Raw genomic sequence first — 14,288 nt, 5'->3', positions numbered from 1 at the left:
ATAATCAATTATTATTATTATTATTATCATTTCCAGTGGAAAAATTTTCTGTTTGTAATAAAATGACAATATAATTCAATGCAAAACCTAACATTGCCAATATGGATGATTGTCGTACAGTATACATTGAAAATATTGATACAATAAATTCTTTACGTAAACGTTTTAATTCCATAAAACACATCCATTCATGTAGGCTCCAATGTTCAAGATTTTCATATACAATACGTATTAGATCATGACAAATATTGGTTGGTAGATTACCAAAACTAGCTAAAATAATTAAACGTATAAATGAAAATATACCTAAACTACAAACAAATGCAACATAAAGATTATTACTATTGTTTGCATTATAAATCATCAAGAAACAAGCTGAACTGATTACAGTAAATATACTTGATGATAATGTTATTGTTAATGGTATTGAAAAACAAGGTATTATTTCTTTGAATTGATCATTTAGATCGGATAATTTGGTTTTCAATTTTACCATGTTGGTTTCATCCAATTTATTTGCTAAATTGAAAAAAAAATTACTAATTAATCAAACAAACAAATCAATTAAATATACTTATTGCATAGGTGTTCATTAGTTGATTGATAGCAAAACGAAATAACATCATTGTATAGATAAACAAAATTGGTACTAAACTAAGAAATATTAAACCAAAAATCAACATTGATAATTCGGATAATCGATGAATTTTGATTGTTAACAATATGTTTGGATCGATAATCTGTTTAATCATTGGACTACGAAATGATATATAACCAATCATACTAATTATTGTTGATATTATCAATATAATTATTAATGATATAAAAGAAAATTGTTTTGAATAATCAAAATCATAAATATATGGAATTTTCATTAATAAACGTATAATATGACCACCAGATGTTAGAAAATATAATAATATTGTAATCATTTCAATAATGCTTACAATTAATAATAATTTAATTATATTACGTAATATTGATTTTAAATTTATTGTTTCAATATAATCTTCATCGTCTGAACCAAAAAAACCTAATTGTAATAATTGATACCATAATTGTGTTTGATTATTATTATCATTATCATTATCATTATCATTCATCATTGTATTATTATTATTATTAGTCCAATGATAACGATGATAAAATAATGTATTATTAAAATTTGTATTTTTCATAAAAATTATCGAACCAATTGGTAATCGATGCATATCTTTTAAATATTCACGATATAAATTTGCAATTAGCGCTATTATATTCGATAGTATAGCTAACCAAGTTAATGTTAGATAAAAATAATGTTTAAATATTAACCAACAATAATAATTTTCATTATTATTATTATTATTTTGTTCTTCATGATTATCATTATCATCATTATCATGATGGTTATCCGATACGAATACGATACCCGAAAATGAATAGGAAAAAAACCTAAATTTTTGTTTTGAAAAGGGGAAGGGGGATAATAATAAATAAAGTAAAATTGAATCAAAACTTTATTTGATTGATAATTGAACAGAATGAATACAAACCGATAAAATTTAACTAGAAACATTAATGATGGTGGACAATTATGTATAATCCATTTTGGTTGTTTTCTATTATTATTATTATATGGATTTGATGATTTAGATTTTATCATTTTATTTTTTGTAGACATTGTAATCATTACTGGATGATGATTATTATCATTCATTTTTTTTTTAAATTTGAAATTTTTACAAATTTTAACTAAAAAAATTTATTATTATTGATGCAAAAGTTAATTTATAAGGTGGTTTGATCGATTCGGCATTCAATTCACTAATGAAACTACATAAAGAAAATGAAAACTAAAAGAATATTTTGACAGACAAATATATTTTTTTTTTTAATTATAACCAAACAAGATAAGATGTTTATTCAATTAATAATGTTAATAATAATTTCCGTTGAATGTAATGAATTAATTGAATTATAAAGTTGTCATTGAAATTTGTGTTAATTTTATGCTAACGTATTATTGAAATTTATTAATGTATCATTATTATCGGTGTTATTTTGTAGAGAAAATGAAACGGAAGATGTTGATGGCGATGATGATGATGATGATGATGATGATGATGATGAAAAGTTTTACCAGTGACAAATAATGAAAAAAAATGAAGAATAATAACAATAATGAATTTATTGATTCTAATTATCATTATCATTATTCTGATAAGGATCAAGGTCATTAGGTGAACAAATATTTTATTCTAATTATTTCAAGATCAATATCTAATTTAATCTAATTATATAAATGAATTTTAATTGATAAACATAAATGATTTAAAATAATTCCAACATTTCATTTGCATCAAATATTGTTTCATTATGATGATAATCCGATTCGATTAGCATTTGTTTAGTTAGATTTTCATTCATTAAATTATCGACAATTGTTTCGTTTGTTATATTCGATAGTATTGTTGAATTATTTGCTGATGTGTAATTTTCTGTTTGTAATAAAATGACAATATAATTCAATGCAAAACCTAACATTGCCAATATTGATGATTGTTGTACAGTATACATTGAAAATATATCAACGATAAATTCTTTTTGTAAACGTTTTATTTCCATAAAACACATCCATTCATTCAAATGCCATTGTTGTAGATTTTCATATACAATACGTACTAGATCACGACAACAATTTTCTGGTAGATTACCAAAACAAGCAACAATTATCAAACTTAAGAATGCAATTAATCCTAAACAGAATACGAATGAAATATAATAATGACTATGTGATGTATTATTGATCATTAGGAAACATGATGAACTTATTACGATGAATATACTTGATGCAAACATTCCAGTCAATGGCATTGAAAAATATGGTAAAATTTCTTTAAATCGATCATTTAGATCCGATAATTGTGCACGTAATTTAATCATGTTAATTTCATCCAAATTATCCACTAATAAAATGATATTGTAAAATAAAATTAGTTTTAGATTTTTTTTTTTGAATCAGAAAAAAACGTTTTTACCCATAGCATAATTGTCGATTAATCGTTGGATACAAAATTTAAACAACATCATCGTATAGATAAACAATAATGGCATTATGATGTTATGTGAGAATCCAATAATCATTCCGAATATTTGAAAAAATTTCGAAAATCTAGTTGATATTGAACTTTGTGGATCGATGATTTTTATTAAACTTTCTTTATTTAATAAAATATTTCCAGTCAAAGTGATTAATGTTAAAATTATATAAGAAACAGCCAATGAACGATAAGCAAATTTTCTTGATTGATCAAATTCTTTTACAAATGGTATGGATAATATTTTTCGAATAAGATCAAGACCATAAATTATTGAAAAAATATGAAAAATAATCAAATCAATAAGATGAACAACTAATAATAATTTAATGATATTTTTTAAAATTGGTTTCAAATTTTCCGTTTCAATTAGTTCATCATTATTATGCATAATACTATAAAGTGATTGAAAAATTTCGTCCAATTCTGTTACATTATCAATTTGATTCATTGTTCGATTCAATGCAAAATTATCGATTGATTCGACGTTTTGTGATTCGTTCATCATCATTGTTTCATTTGATGATTGTATTGAATTGGGCATATTCTGAAAATATCCATTATATATTTCAACAATTAGAATTGTAAAAAATATAATTATTGAATATAGATTGATCATTTTAAATAAATAATGTTTCAATCGAATCCAATACCGATTATTTAATTCATCATCATTGCGGATGAATATAATTCCACCGAATGTGGTGTAATTCCATCTATTTGAATGGAAACCAACAAAAAAAACATGAAAAAAACTGTTATTTTTATATGAAAATTTACCGAAAAATTTTAATTAAAAATTTCAATGATGGTGGACAATCATTCAAAATCCATTCGGGTATTTGTTGTTTTTGATTATTATTATTATTTTCAGCCATTATTGGTGTTGTTGTCGATATTCTTTGATAAACTGATTCAAAATCATTGAACGAACCGGATTTTTCCAAATAATCAAATACAATTAAGTTATCATCATTTTTAAAATTTGAATCATAAATTTGATTTCTATAGCCAAGACGATAATGTTGTTGATGATAATCATCATCATCATCATCGACAACACGACAGGAATTTATGTTCGATACCTGCGAAAACATTTTTCCATCTAATCCTGTTTCAAATAAAATAATTTTCTGGCCAACAATACATTAATCGGAAATGACAAACACAATCAATAAATTTGCATTTTTATAATCATCTTTTATATAGTGTCGAAATAAACAAAAATTTCATATTGTTTTTTCTTTAATTAATAATAATAATAAAATGAATCAATAAAGATCCAAAATATTTGACATGTTATTATTGAATGTCAAGATATTGATTCAAAATTTCATCAACAGTTACAAATAATGGAAAACAATAATGAATTAATTTATTCTAATCAAGAATCATTATCTTTATTTTGAATAATAATAATAATTTGGTTAATGTATTTTGATCAAGGATCAAGGTCATTAAGGTGAACAAATATTTTATTCTTCTAATTATTTTAAGTTTCAAGATCAACATCTAATCTAGTCTAATCTAATTATATTAATGGATTTTAATTAATAAACATATATGATTAAAATAATTCCAACATTTCATTTGTATTAAATATTGTTTCATTATGATGATAATCCGATTCGATTAGCATTTGTTTAGTTAGATTATTTTCATTCATTAAATCATCGATAATTGTTTCGTTTGTCATATTCGATGTTATGGTTGAATTATTTGCTGATGGATAATTTTCTGTTTGTAATAAAATGACAATATAATTCAATGCAAAACCTAACATTGCCAATATTGATGATTGTCGTACAGTATACATTGAAAATATTGATACAGTAAATTCTTTACGTAAACGTTTCAATTCCATAAAACACATCCATTCATTTAAACTCCATTGTTCAAGATTTTCATATACAGTACGAATTAGATCACGACAAATATTTGTCGGTAGATTACCATAACAAGCAACAATAATTAAACGTAAAAATGAAAATATACCCAAACTAAATATGAATGCTGTATTTGTTGTACCTTCGGGTCCAAGATCAATCATAAGATAACATGCTGAACTTATAATAATGAATATATTTGTTGCAAAATGTATGGTCAATGGTAATGCAAATTTCGGTATAATTTCTTTGAATTGATCATTTAGATCGGATAATTTTGTCTTCAATTTTAACATTAATATTTCATCCAAATTGACCACAGCAAATGTATTCAATAATTTTTCGATTACAAATTTAAATAACATCATTGTATAGATAAACATTATTGGAATAACTGATAAATAAACGAAAAGAAATGTATTGAATATTGGTGCAATCAATGTAAATAAACGTGAACTAAAATATTGTTCCGGATCCATTATAATCTGTTTAGATGTTTGATTAAATGAAATAAAGCCAATTATATTGATAAATAATGCTGTTATAAATGCAATTGCTAATGAACGATATGCAAATCTTTTTGAATGATCAAATTCATCAATATATGGTATTCTTATGATTAAATTTATCAATTTACGTCCACGTATCAATAGATAAATGATTGGTACTAATTCATCAAAAACAACAATTATATAAAGAAAATCAATTATATTCGATAGAATTGGTTTTAAACATCTAATCTGATCATGACTTTCACTAAGATTGATTGATTGAAAAAAATCATCCCAAATACTTGATTCGATTAACAATGTTGTCATTGATGTTTGATTTGGAAATTCCAATGTTTTTTCAATCAATTCATTACCATTCAATGATGTTGTTTCATCTGATGTTGTTGTTTCATTAGCATTCATTGTATGATTACGATCATTCAAACGATTAATATATTTATCATTAACAAGACGACCTAATACAAGTAAAAATATTAACAACATTGTTAAGTTTAATAGGATAAAGAAATAACGTTGCATTCTTAAACCAAATTGTTCTTCATCATTATCCTGAATTTTTTTCATCATCAATGAATTTGGTTTTTGTTTTGTACGTCCATGTTGTTGATGATGATGATTATGATTATTATTGTAATACATTGAACTTGAATAAATTTTTGTTGTTGATGATTTACCAATTCCTGTATTATTATTTGTTGTTCGTGTTAAACCAAAACGATCATTATCATCATTAACAAATACAATACCAGTAAATGAAATACCAAAACATCGATAAAATTTTACTAATAATTGTAATGATTGTGGACAATTACGTATAATCCATGATTTTGATATTGTTGATGTTGACATTGATGATAATGATGTTGATGATATTGTTGATATTTGTTTATGTAATGTTTTCGATGTATTCAATATATCTGGTTGATCGTTAAATGGATCAGATCCATGAATTTCTTCATTGACCATACCCATACCAATAACACCGCCGCCACCACCACCACCACCGCCAACATTATTATTCAACATTGATAGAAAATCTTGATTTCCATCTCCATTCGGTGTGCTTAAATTATCGATTAAATTTATTTTCGATTGAAACATTGATTTACGATTATTATCCATATCTAATGGATGTCTATTATGATGATTATGATGATGATGATTAGATGTGGCCAACATATTCATCCATTGTTTAGCTGCGGAAGTGGTCAGACGATTATTATGACTACCATTATCATTCATATACATATCATTTATATATGATATATCGGGGTACCGTATTGTTTGAATGTTTGAATACAAATGTTATTAGAATTTATTAATCAACGATGATTCAACAATAAGAATATTCTATTCCTAAGAATAATTCCTGTTGTTTTGTTTTGTTATTGTTTTAATTTGAATATTCATAAATTTTAATCAAATATTTTCATCATTAATGAAAATATCATAATATTGATTGTCAAATGAAGTAAACGAGAAAGGCAAAAAACATAGCAAAAATAATCGATCAATTTAACACCTTGGCCTTGTCAGAAAAAATTTATTTAATAAATTCATCTTCATCATCACAATCAATCAATTGATTAAATTGAAATAAATTTGTTTTTTTTCATGTTTTTAATTAATTAATACAATGTTTTGTTGTTTTTTTTATGTCGTTGTTGTTCTGTCGATCATCATCATATGACATTTTCAATAATGGTAAATCTACCATTATGTCTTTAAGTAACAATTATAATATTGTTTGTAATTTGTAAACGTATATAAGCCAAATCTTTTAGATACAAGAATAATAATATTAGAAACAATAGATTTGAAATAATTTTTCCAAATAATTCCGGTGACCATGTTAAAACATATATAATAATACTTGTTGTTAATGAAAAACAACCAAACCATGCATAAATTGTTGTTAGGAAATAATTTTCTCTCAATACACCAATCAAACCGATTAAACAAACAATATAGGCAAACATATTGGTCATCACTTGAGCTACAATCTATTAAATAATCGATAAAAAGAAGAGAAATAATTATTCTTTTTTTAAAAAAAATATCATTTAAACAAACCTTTGGACGTTGATAGATACGATGTTCAAACATTTCAAACCAAATCGAATGTTCAAATGATGATATTGATGAATTTGTATTATTATCATTATATGATTTTTCATTATGATCATCATGATATCGATTGTATCGATTATTAACATCATTATCAATTTGATTATCATTGTCATCAGCATTCGATGTTTTAAATGGATCAGTTTCGGTTGCCATAGTTGTTGTTGTTAATTTTACCGTAGGAATTTCAATATTATTAAATGCTAATGACGAAAGAAGATCAAACGGATTATTTGTTGTTGTTGTAGCCGTTTCCATTTTCATTTTCTTTTCCATTAACATTGATGTTTGATTTATCCATTCTTTATTATCATCCAAATTTGAATCGTTATGAATCAAATTTGTACCACCATGTAGAATTTGATGATTATACAATTCTGGATAATGATTTTGGTTATTGATTTCATTCGAATTAAAATCTAACATTTGTAATCGTCCTACTAATGCAAATGTTGTATAGAATATTATCATCAAATCTAATGATATTATTATGATTAGTGACCATTTTCGGAATAGAAAACAGGCCGGATAAATGATTGTAGCATTTGATTGCATTTTCGAATGATAAAATAAATTCTGAATTCTATCTTGTTGTTGTGATAAGGGCCAAACAACTGAAGAAAAGTAGCTCGTTTCGTTTTATTTTTATTTTTTTGAGCTACTATTTGTCAACTGTGAAACGGATCATTAATGAATTACCAGAAAAAAAAAGTTTAATTTTTTTCAAAAATTATTTGAAAAATTTGATTTTTTTCTTCTTCTTCATTCAAAGTAAACACATTATGTGTGTGTTTTTTTATACTACCTTTTCAAGTATCCATGACAATCCAATGTAATCGATCCATCATTTTCATCAACAGATCGATAAAATTCACATTGCAATACAACGCACATACACATACACACAGATAGACAATGAATGAATTCATAATTTGATAAGTTTTTTTTTTTTGGTTGATATTATATTTATAAATTCTCGATTGTTCCATAAAAATTATTGTTGAAATGATTGTGAAAATATAATCAATAATAATGATAATAATAACCATTTGAAAAATGACAAAAAAAAAACAAAATCAAAAAAAACAAAACCGACAAAAAAAAAAATTAGATTCGAATGTGTGTGTGCTACCATCTAGTGTGTTTGAATGATTATGATTAATGATTATGATTTCATTTGATTCGATTCGTTTTGTTTTTCCGTTGTTGTTGTTGTTGTTGATGATGATGGTGATTTTGATGTTGATTTTGTTTCAAATGTAATTGTTTTTGGTGATGTTAATGTTGTCATTGTTGTCATTGATGTTGATGATAATGTTTGTTGATTATCAATATTATTATTATTTTTTTCAATATTTCTTAATATAATTTGATTTTTATCCATTTTTATTAGATTATTATTATCATTAAAATTTGTTGATGTTATAACTGATGATGATGATGATCGTAAATTGTTGTTATTATTATTGTTTGTATTATTAAACATATATTGTAATCGATGACCAACAACACCTGCACCAAATGCATCGCCCAATACATTGACAACAGTACGAAAACGATCCAACATAAAATCAACAACCATTACAAGTGCAGCATCTTCCAATGATAAACCAATTGAATTCAATACAACTACCGTTGTAATCATACCAGCTTGTGGTATACCAGCTGCACCAATACTGACCAATATAGATGTCATTGCAATTGTAACTAATTGACCAAGATTTAATGATTTTCGTCGATATTGTGCTACAAATATAGCAGCAACCGATTCATATAATGCAGCACCATCCATATTCACTGTTGATCCAAATGGTATTACAAATCGTACGATTGTTGGTTCAACACCTGCATCATTTTCCAAACAATTCATCGTAACTGACATTGTAGCCGAACTGGAACTAGTTGCAAATGCTGTAGATATAGCCGGAAACATATATGACAAAAAATTAAATGGATTTTTTCGTACCAATACTAAATAGATTAATGGTAATACCACAAAACAATGTATTGATAATGATATTAATACGGTTAATGTAAACCAACCGACCAGACTAAACATTTCACCAATATCATCAACAATCAATATCTGTGGTATTATAAGAAATACTGTACAAACTGGTGCTGTTTGTACAACTGCCAATGTAATCATCATCATAATTGTATTGACTGTTTCAATTATTTCAACAAGTATTCGACCACCATGTGTTCGTATCATATTTATGGATAAACCTACTAATAAACCAACAACAACGACCGACATTATGTTTGCACCACGTTCTTGTACCGATTCGATTCGCCATTTATCTTTATTTAATTCATTTGGATTATCAATCGGTGGTACTAATTTCGTATGATATGTTTCGATCCATGAATCAAAAATATTATCAGTAAAAATATTTCGACAAATATCCATTATTGTATCTTCAATCGTAATAGTCAACTTTGTTGAATTTTCTTTATGAATTTTTTGTTCAACTGTTGTAACTGATTTTCTTGTATGATAACCGGGTCCTATAATTGAAACGATAATTAAACCTTCAATAGCAGCAAAACCCGTTGTACTTAAATAATAAACCATAACTTCCCACATAATATGACCGGATAATTCAGGATCAAAACCGGTACATGCATATGCAATCGATGAACCAACCAATGGTACAATTAAACTAAGCAATACACGTATAAATATTTCACCAATAAATGCTAATCGTAATAATCGTCTTTGTGACCATGGTTTTCCAGGTATCAATGTATGACGTAATAATATTGCAATTGATATTGCCAATAAAATCATCAATAATGTTGAAATAGCCAAAAGATTTTTATTAACAAAATATAATACTTTTCCTTTAATTTGAATATTAAAAAAAAATTGAAATTAAAAATGAATTTTTGTTTTTTTTTTAATAACTTACCATATCGTGTACGTTTTGATGCTCTATCCAATGATGTACTACTAGCTTGAATTTCTTCAAATTCAGCTGTACGACGACCAAAATCCAAATTAGCATCAATTTTATCATCATAATGATAAAGAAATGCTTTAAATGTATATATTAATGAAATATAAAGATGAATAATTTGTATAACTAATGACCAAACAAATTGTTGATAGGTAATAATTATACCTAAAACAAATAAAAATCCACAAATCCATATAAAATACATTGAATGTATAAATAAATGTGAATGATCTTTATATCTTAAACCATAAATATAACCATATATTAACATTAGAAATGCAAATATAAAACGAATTGCAACAATTATACAATATGTAATACGACGTGTTGGTTCATCATCAAATATCAATGATGATGATGATGATGATTTAGAATTTGATGTGGAATTTGTTGTGGAATTTATTAATGATTCATTATTAGGTGGTAGACCACTACCATTATTCCAAACATTTATAAACAAATATAATGAATCGATCGATGTTATTAAAAGACTTGTCATTAAAAATAAATGATAAACATTTATCTTAACACTGGTTGCCATTTTCTTTTTCCCCGAATATTATTTTCCGAATTGAATCAAAATATATTTTTGTTTTATAGACCCCCAACCCAAGAAAAATAATTGAACGAAATCGAATTTTACAAAAAAAATAACCAAGTTAATGTTTTATGAAAATATAAATCAAATCAATCGAATTTATTTCGATAATTTATAAGTTTTATTTTTGATTTTAAAATTTTAATAATTAAATTACAATTTTTTCTAAAATTCATTTAATTGGATAATTAATTTACAAAAAAAAATACTATTAATAAGATTTATAAATTTGTTGTCTGTACAACCAATAAACAAAATGTCATTATAAAACAGATGATTTCTAATAATAATTGAAAATTTAAATGAAAAATATTTAAAATTGTCATTTGAAAATATTCAAAAAAAATTTTCAATTCAATTAAACGTAAACAAATTTTTCGTTTATTATGATCAAATGAATTGATCATTTTTCTACAACGTTGATGATTATGATTTTGGTTGATAAATTTTTCTATATCATTAATAATCATTTGAATATTTTCATTCAAATTCATTAAATATAAAAGATGTATAATAATTATTGAATAATAAAAAATATTATCAAATAAATTATCTTGATTACGATTATAATTTGAAATACAAACAATAAAATCGATAATAGTCGAAATGAATACAATAAAAAAATGTAATGAATATAATTGATCTAATTGATAATTTGATTTTGCTAATGATTGTATAGTGTGGATTAATTTTTCACCATTATTTAAATCAAACGATGATACTTTTGATGATGATGATGATGATTGAAATAATTGAAAATGTTTATCTAATTGAAATTTTGTTGCATATTTTATATAAATATAAATTATTAATGGTAAAAATTGATAAATAAATAGTATATAATAGACAAATATTAATTGAATATTGAACCAAATATCATCGATAATTCTATCCATTTGTAATAATTGTTGATGAAATTTTATAAAACAATAATTAATAAATGAAAATAATATGATAAATATTAATTTGGATTGTTGATTATAATTTTGATAAACATCATTGTAAAAATCATTACAAAGTAATGTATATAAATGTGAACCATAGATATAAAAATAAATTGTTATAATACAATATGATAGACTATATATTTGATCATAAATCATATAGAAACAATTTAAAAATGCATTATTATAATAATTTTCATCAAGAAATGTAAATGTTATTGGTTGTTTTGTATATAAAACATAGGTATTTAAAATAAATACCATTATACAATATAAATGATTGATAATCATTTTGATTGATAATTTTTGCCAATTTTCATCAAATCGTATCAATGGAATTCCTAAACATCTTTTTTTTTTATTTGGTGGGAAAGGTGAAGAGATTTGTTTGGTTTTTGGGAAAAAACCCAAGAATGAGAAAACAACTTTAAGAAAATATAAGCGTTAAATTACCTTAAAAAATTGACCATAAAATTGAATATCAATGGTGATGGTTGGTGGAGGATTGATTCATCCATTTTGTTGTTGTTGTTATGTAATCTAAATAATTAGACACAATGACAAATGGAACAATGTTTTTTTAGTTTTTTGTTTTGTTTTGAATAATTAATTTTATTAATTAATAAAATGATAATTAGTTTATTTTATTGTTATGACAACAAAATTGTAATGTACTCAACAACATAATTGTAACAATTTTCCATTTCTGTAATGATAAAGGTCATTAAAGGTTATAATCAATCAAACAAAATTGATAAAGTTTTTAGTGAAAATCTTTAATACGTTGTTTGTAATGATAATATAATGAATGACATTGTAAATAAACATGAATTGAATAGAAATAAAAAATCAATACGACAAATATTGAAAAGATTTATATGAAAATCTTCAAAATATTGTTCAAAAAATTCAATATAACGTATATTATTACTACAATAAAAACTTTTAATAATGATGGATATTTTTTCATTATCATTATTATTAATACGATGTGATAGTTTGTCAAAATTAAGAAATCGATATTGATGACATTGACCACAACATTTATATTGATTATTCTGGATATTTTTGATAATGTTTTCCATTAATTTATCAATTTGATTATCAAGATAAATAACATAGAATAAATAATTCCAATATGATGTTAATATTATAAATGTATATAAAAATTCTGATTTGTTTAGATTCCAGAAAAATAATGTTATCATATCTAGATTTACTGATATTACACATATTAATAATAATGGTGATAATATACGTGAAAAATATTGATTTATTATGGCTAATTCTTGTAATTCTTGTTTATAATTTGAATTATTGAACATCCATGATTTTCGATATTCATTTCGAATCATATTCTTATTCCAATTAATACTAATCGATTTTAATATTTCAACAGTAGCATATTTAACATATGCCATTAAAATTAATGGTATCATAAATGAATGATTAATTAAATAACCGATCAATGTTGAATAACATTTTTCAAAAAAATTTGTATGTTTTTTATCATCAAAAATAAGTAAAAATTCGTTAAATGTTACTGGTGCCATTATAATTGATGTTATACCATAAAAAATGAATAAATGATATTTGAAACGATAAATTTTTTTAAATATTGACGATTCCATTTTATTTACAATTGAACGCATATTAACATATTGATAGATTGTTATGAATGACCACATTAATTGACCATAATAATCCGAAAATATTCGTATAAAATTGCTTAGATTTTTATATTCATTAGATTTATTTGTTTCCCATGATAATTTACGTTTGATAACATATGTATAGGCAATATTTACATTGATAATCAAATTGATTATAACATTCGTTACGGATTTCCATTCAGACCAATCTATTGGTTTCATTTGTATACCAGTATAACTGTACAATATCATAATTTGTGATTTGATTCAGAAAATTTTTTTTCACAAAAATCAAATTTACATACCCAAGATTGATGAATAGCCAACTGAGTAGATAATTTTTTTCATTATCCATTTCTATATTCATTGTTTTTTTAAAAGAATTTTCATCGTATCCAAGATTCAATATGATTGATATTATTTCCCAACACTGAACCATTTTTTTTTTTTGGTTTATTATAAAACAAGCGAAAAAACAACAACAAAAACAAATTCGAGAAAAATTTCATAACAACTTAAATGGAAA

At 24.1% G+C, this 14,288-nt stretch overlaps 6 protein-coding genes across 6 annotated transcripts; all 6 read right to left on the bottom strand.

The window, feature by feature from the left end:
• Positions 1–4: 4 nt before the first annotated feature.
• On the bottom strand, positions 5–1,333 carry LOC113789036 (uncharacterized). The gene is made up of 4 exons (XM_027338522.2): positions 1,315–1,333; positions 1,193–1,270; positions 575–1,033; positions 5–519 (listed from the first exon to the last, which is right to left on the bottom strand). Exons 1-4 carry the CDS (start codon positions 1,331–1,333, stop codon positions 5–7), a joined length of 1,071 nt encoding a protein of 356 aa, XP_027194323.2.
• A 572-nt stretch (positions 1,334–1,905) lies between these two features.
• LOC113789037 (uncharacterized) lies at positions 1,906–3,538 on the bottom strand. Its single transcript, XM_075820815.1, has 2 exons — positions 3,021–3,538; positions 1,906–2,948 (listed from the first exon to the last, which is right to left on the bottom strand). The coding sequence occupies exons 1-2, from the start codon at positions 3,529–3,531 to the stop codon at positions 2,314–2,316; spliced, it is 1,146 nt and encodes a 381-aa protein (XP_075676930.1). The 5' UTR covers positions 3,532–3,538; the 3' UTR covers positions 1,906–2,313.
• Positions 3,539–4,621: 1,083 nt separating this feature from the next.
• LOC113789038 (uncharacterized) lies at positions 4,622–6,772 on the bottom strand. Its single transcript, XM_027338524.2, has one exon. The coding sequence runs from the start codon at positions 6,724–6,726 to the stop codon at positions 4,648–4,650; it is 2,079 nt and encodes a 692-aa protein (XP_027194325.2). The 5' UTR covers positions 6,727–6,772; the 3' UTR covers positions 4,622–4,647.
• Positions 6,773–7,011: 239 nt separating this feature from the next.
• Positions 7,012–8,160, bottom strand: LOC113788924 (uncharacterized). Its single transcript, XM_027338390.2, has 2 exons — positions 7,552–8,160; positions 7,012–7,481 (listed from the first exon to the last, which is right to left on the bottom strand). Exons 1-2 carry the CDS (start codon positions 8,158–8,160, stop codon positions 7,203–7,205), a joined length of 888 nt encoding a protein of 295 aa, XP_027194191.1. The 3' UTR covers positions 7,012–7,202.
• On the bottom strand, positions 8,153–11,210 carry LOC113788936 (excitatory amino acid transporter 3-like). The gene is made up of 3 exons (XM_027338402.2): positions 10,521–11,210; positions 8,411–10,452; positions 8,153–8,277 (listed from the first exon to the last, which is right to left on the bottom strand). The coding sequence occupies exons 1-2, from the start codon at positions 11,107–11,109 to the stop codon at positions 8,771–8,773; spliced, it is 2,271 nt and encodes a 756-aa protein (XP_027194203.2). The 5' UTR covers positions 11,110–11,210; the 3' UTR covers positions 8,153–8,277; positions 8,411–8,770.
• A 1,645-nt stretch (positions 11,211–12,855) lies between these two features.
• LOC113789039 (uncharacterized) lies at positions 12,856–14,244 on the bottom strand. The gene is made up of 2 exons (XM_027338525.2): positions 14,068–14,244; positions 12,856–14,000 (listed from the first exon to the last, which is right to left on the bottom strand). The coding sequence occupies exons 1-2, from the start codon at positions 14,199–14,201 to the stop codon at positions 12,887–12,889; spliced, it is 1,248 nt and encodes a 415-aa protein (XP_027194326.2). The 5' UTR covers positions 14,202–14,244; the 3' UTR covers positions 12,856–12,886.
• Positions 14,245–14,288: the final 44 nt, after the last annotated feature.

Source organism: Dermatophagoides pteronyssinus, unplaced genomic scaffold (assembly GCF_027571235.1).
Source record: "Dermatophagoides pteronyssinus isolate colony J.1.1.1.1 unplaced genomic scaffold, Derpt_VIB-CSIC_2022.12 sq0008, whole genome shotgun sequence".
Classification (NCBI taxonomy): Eukaryota; Metazoa; Arthropoda; class Arachnida; order Sarcoptiformes; family Pyroglyphidae; genus Dermatophagoides; species Dermatophagoides pteronyssinus.
The sequence above is the reverse complement of the archived record's forward strand: the minus strand, read 5'-3'. Positions and strand labels throughout refer to the sequence as shown.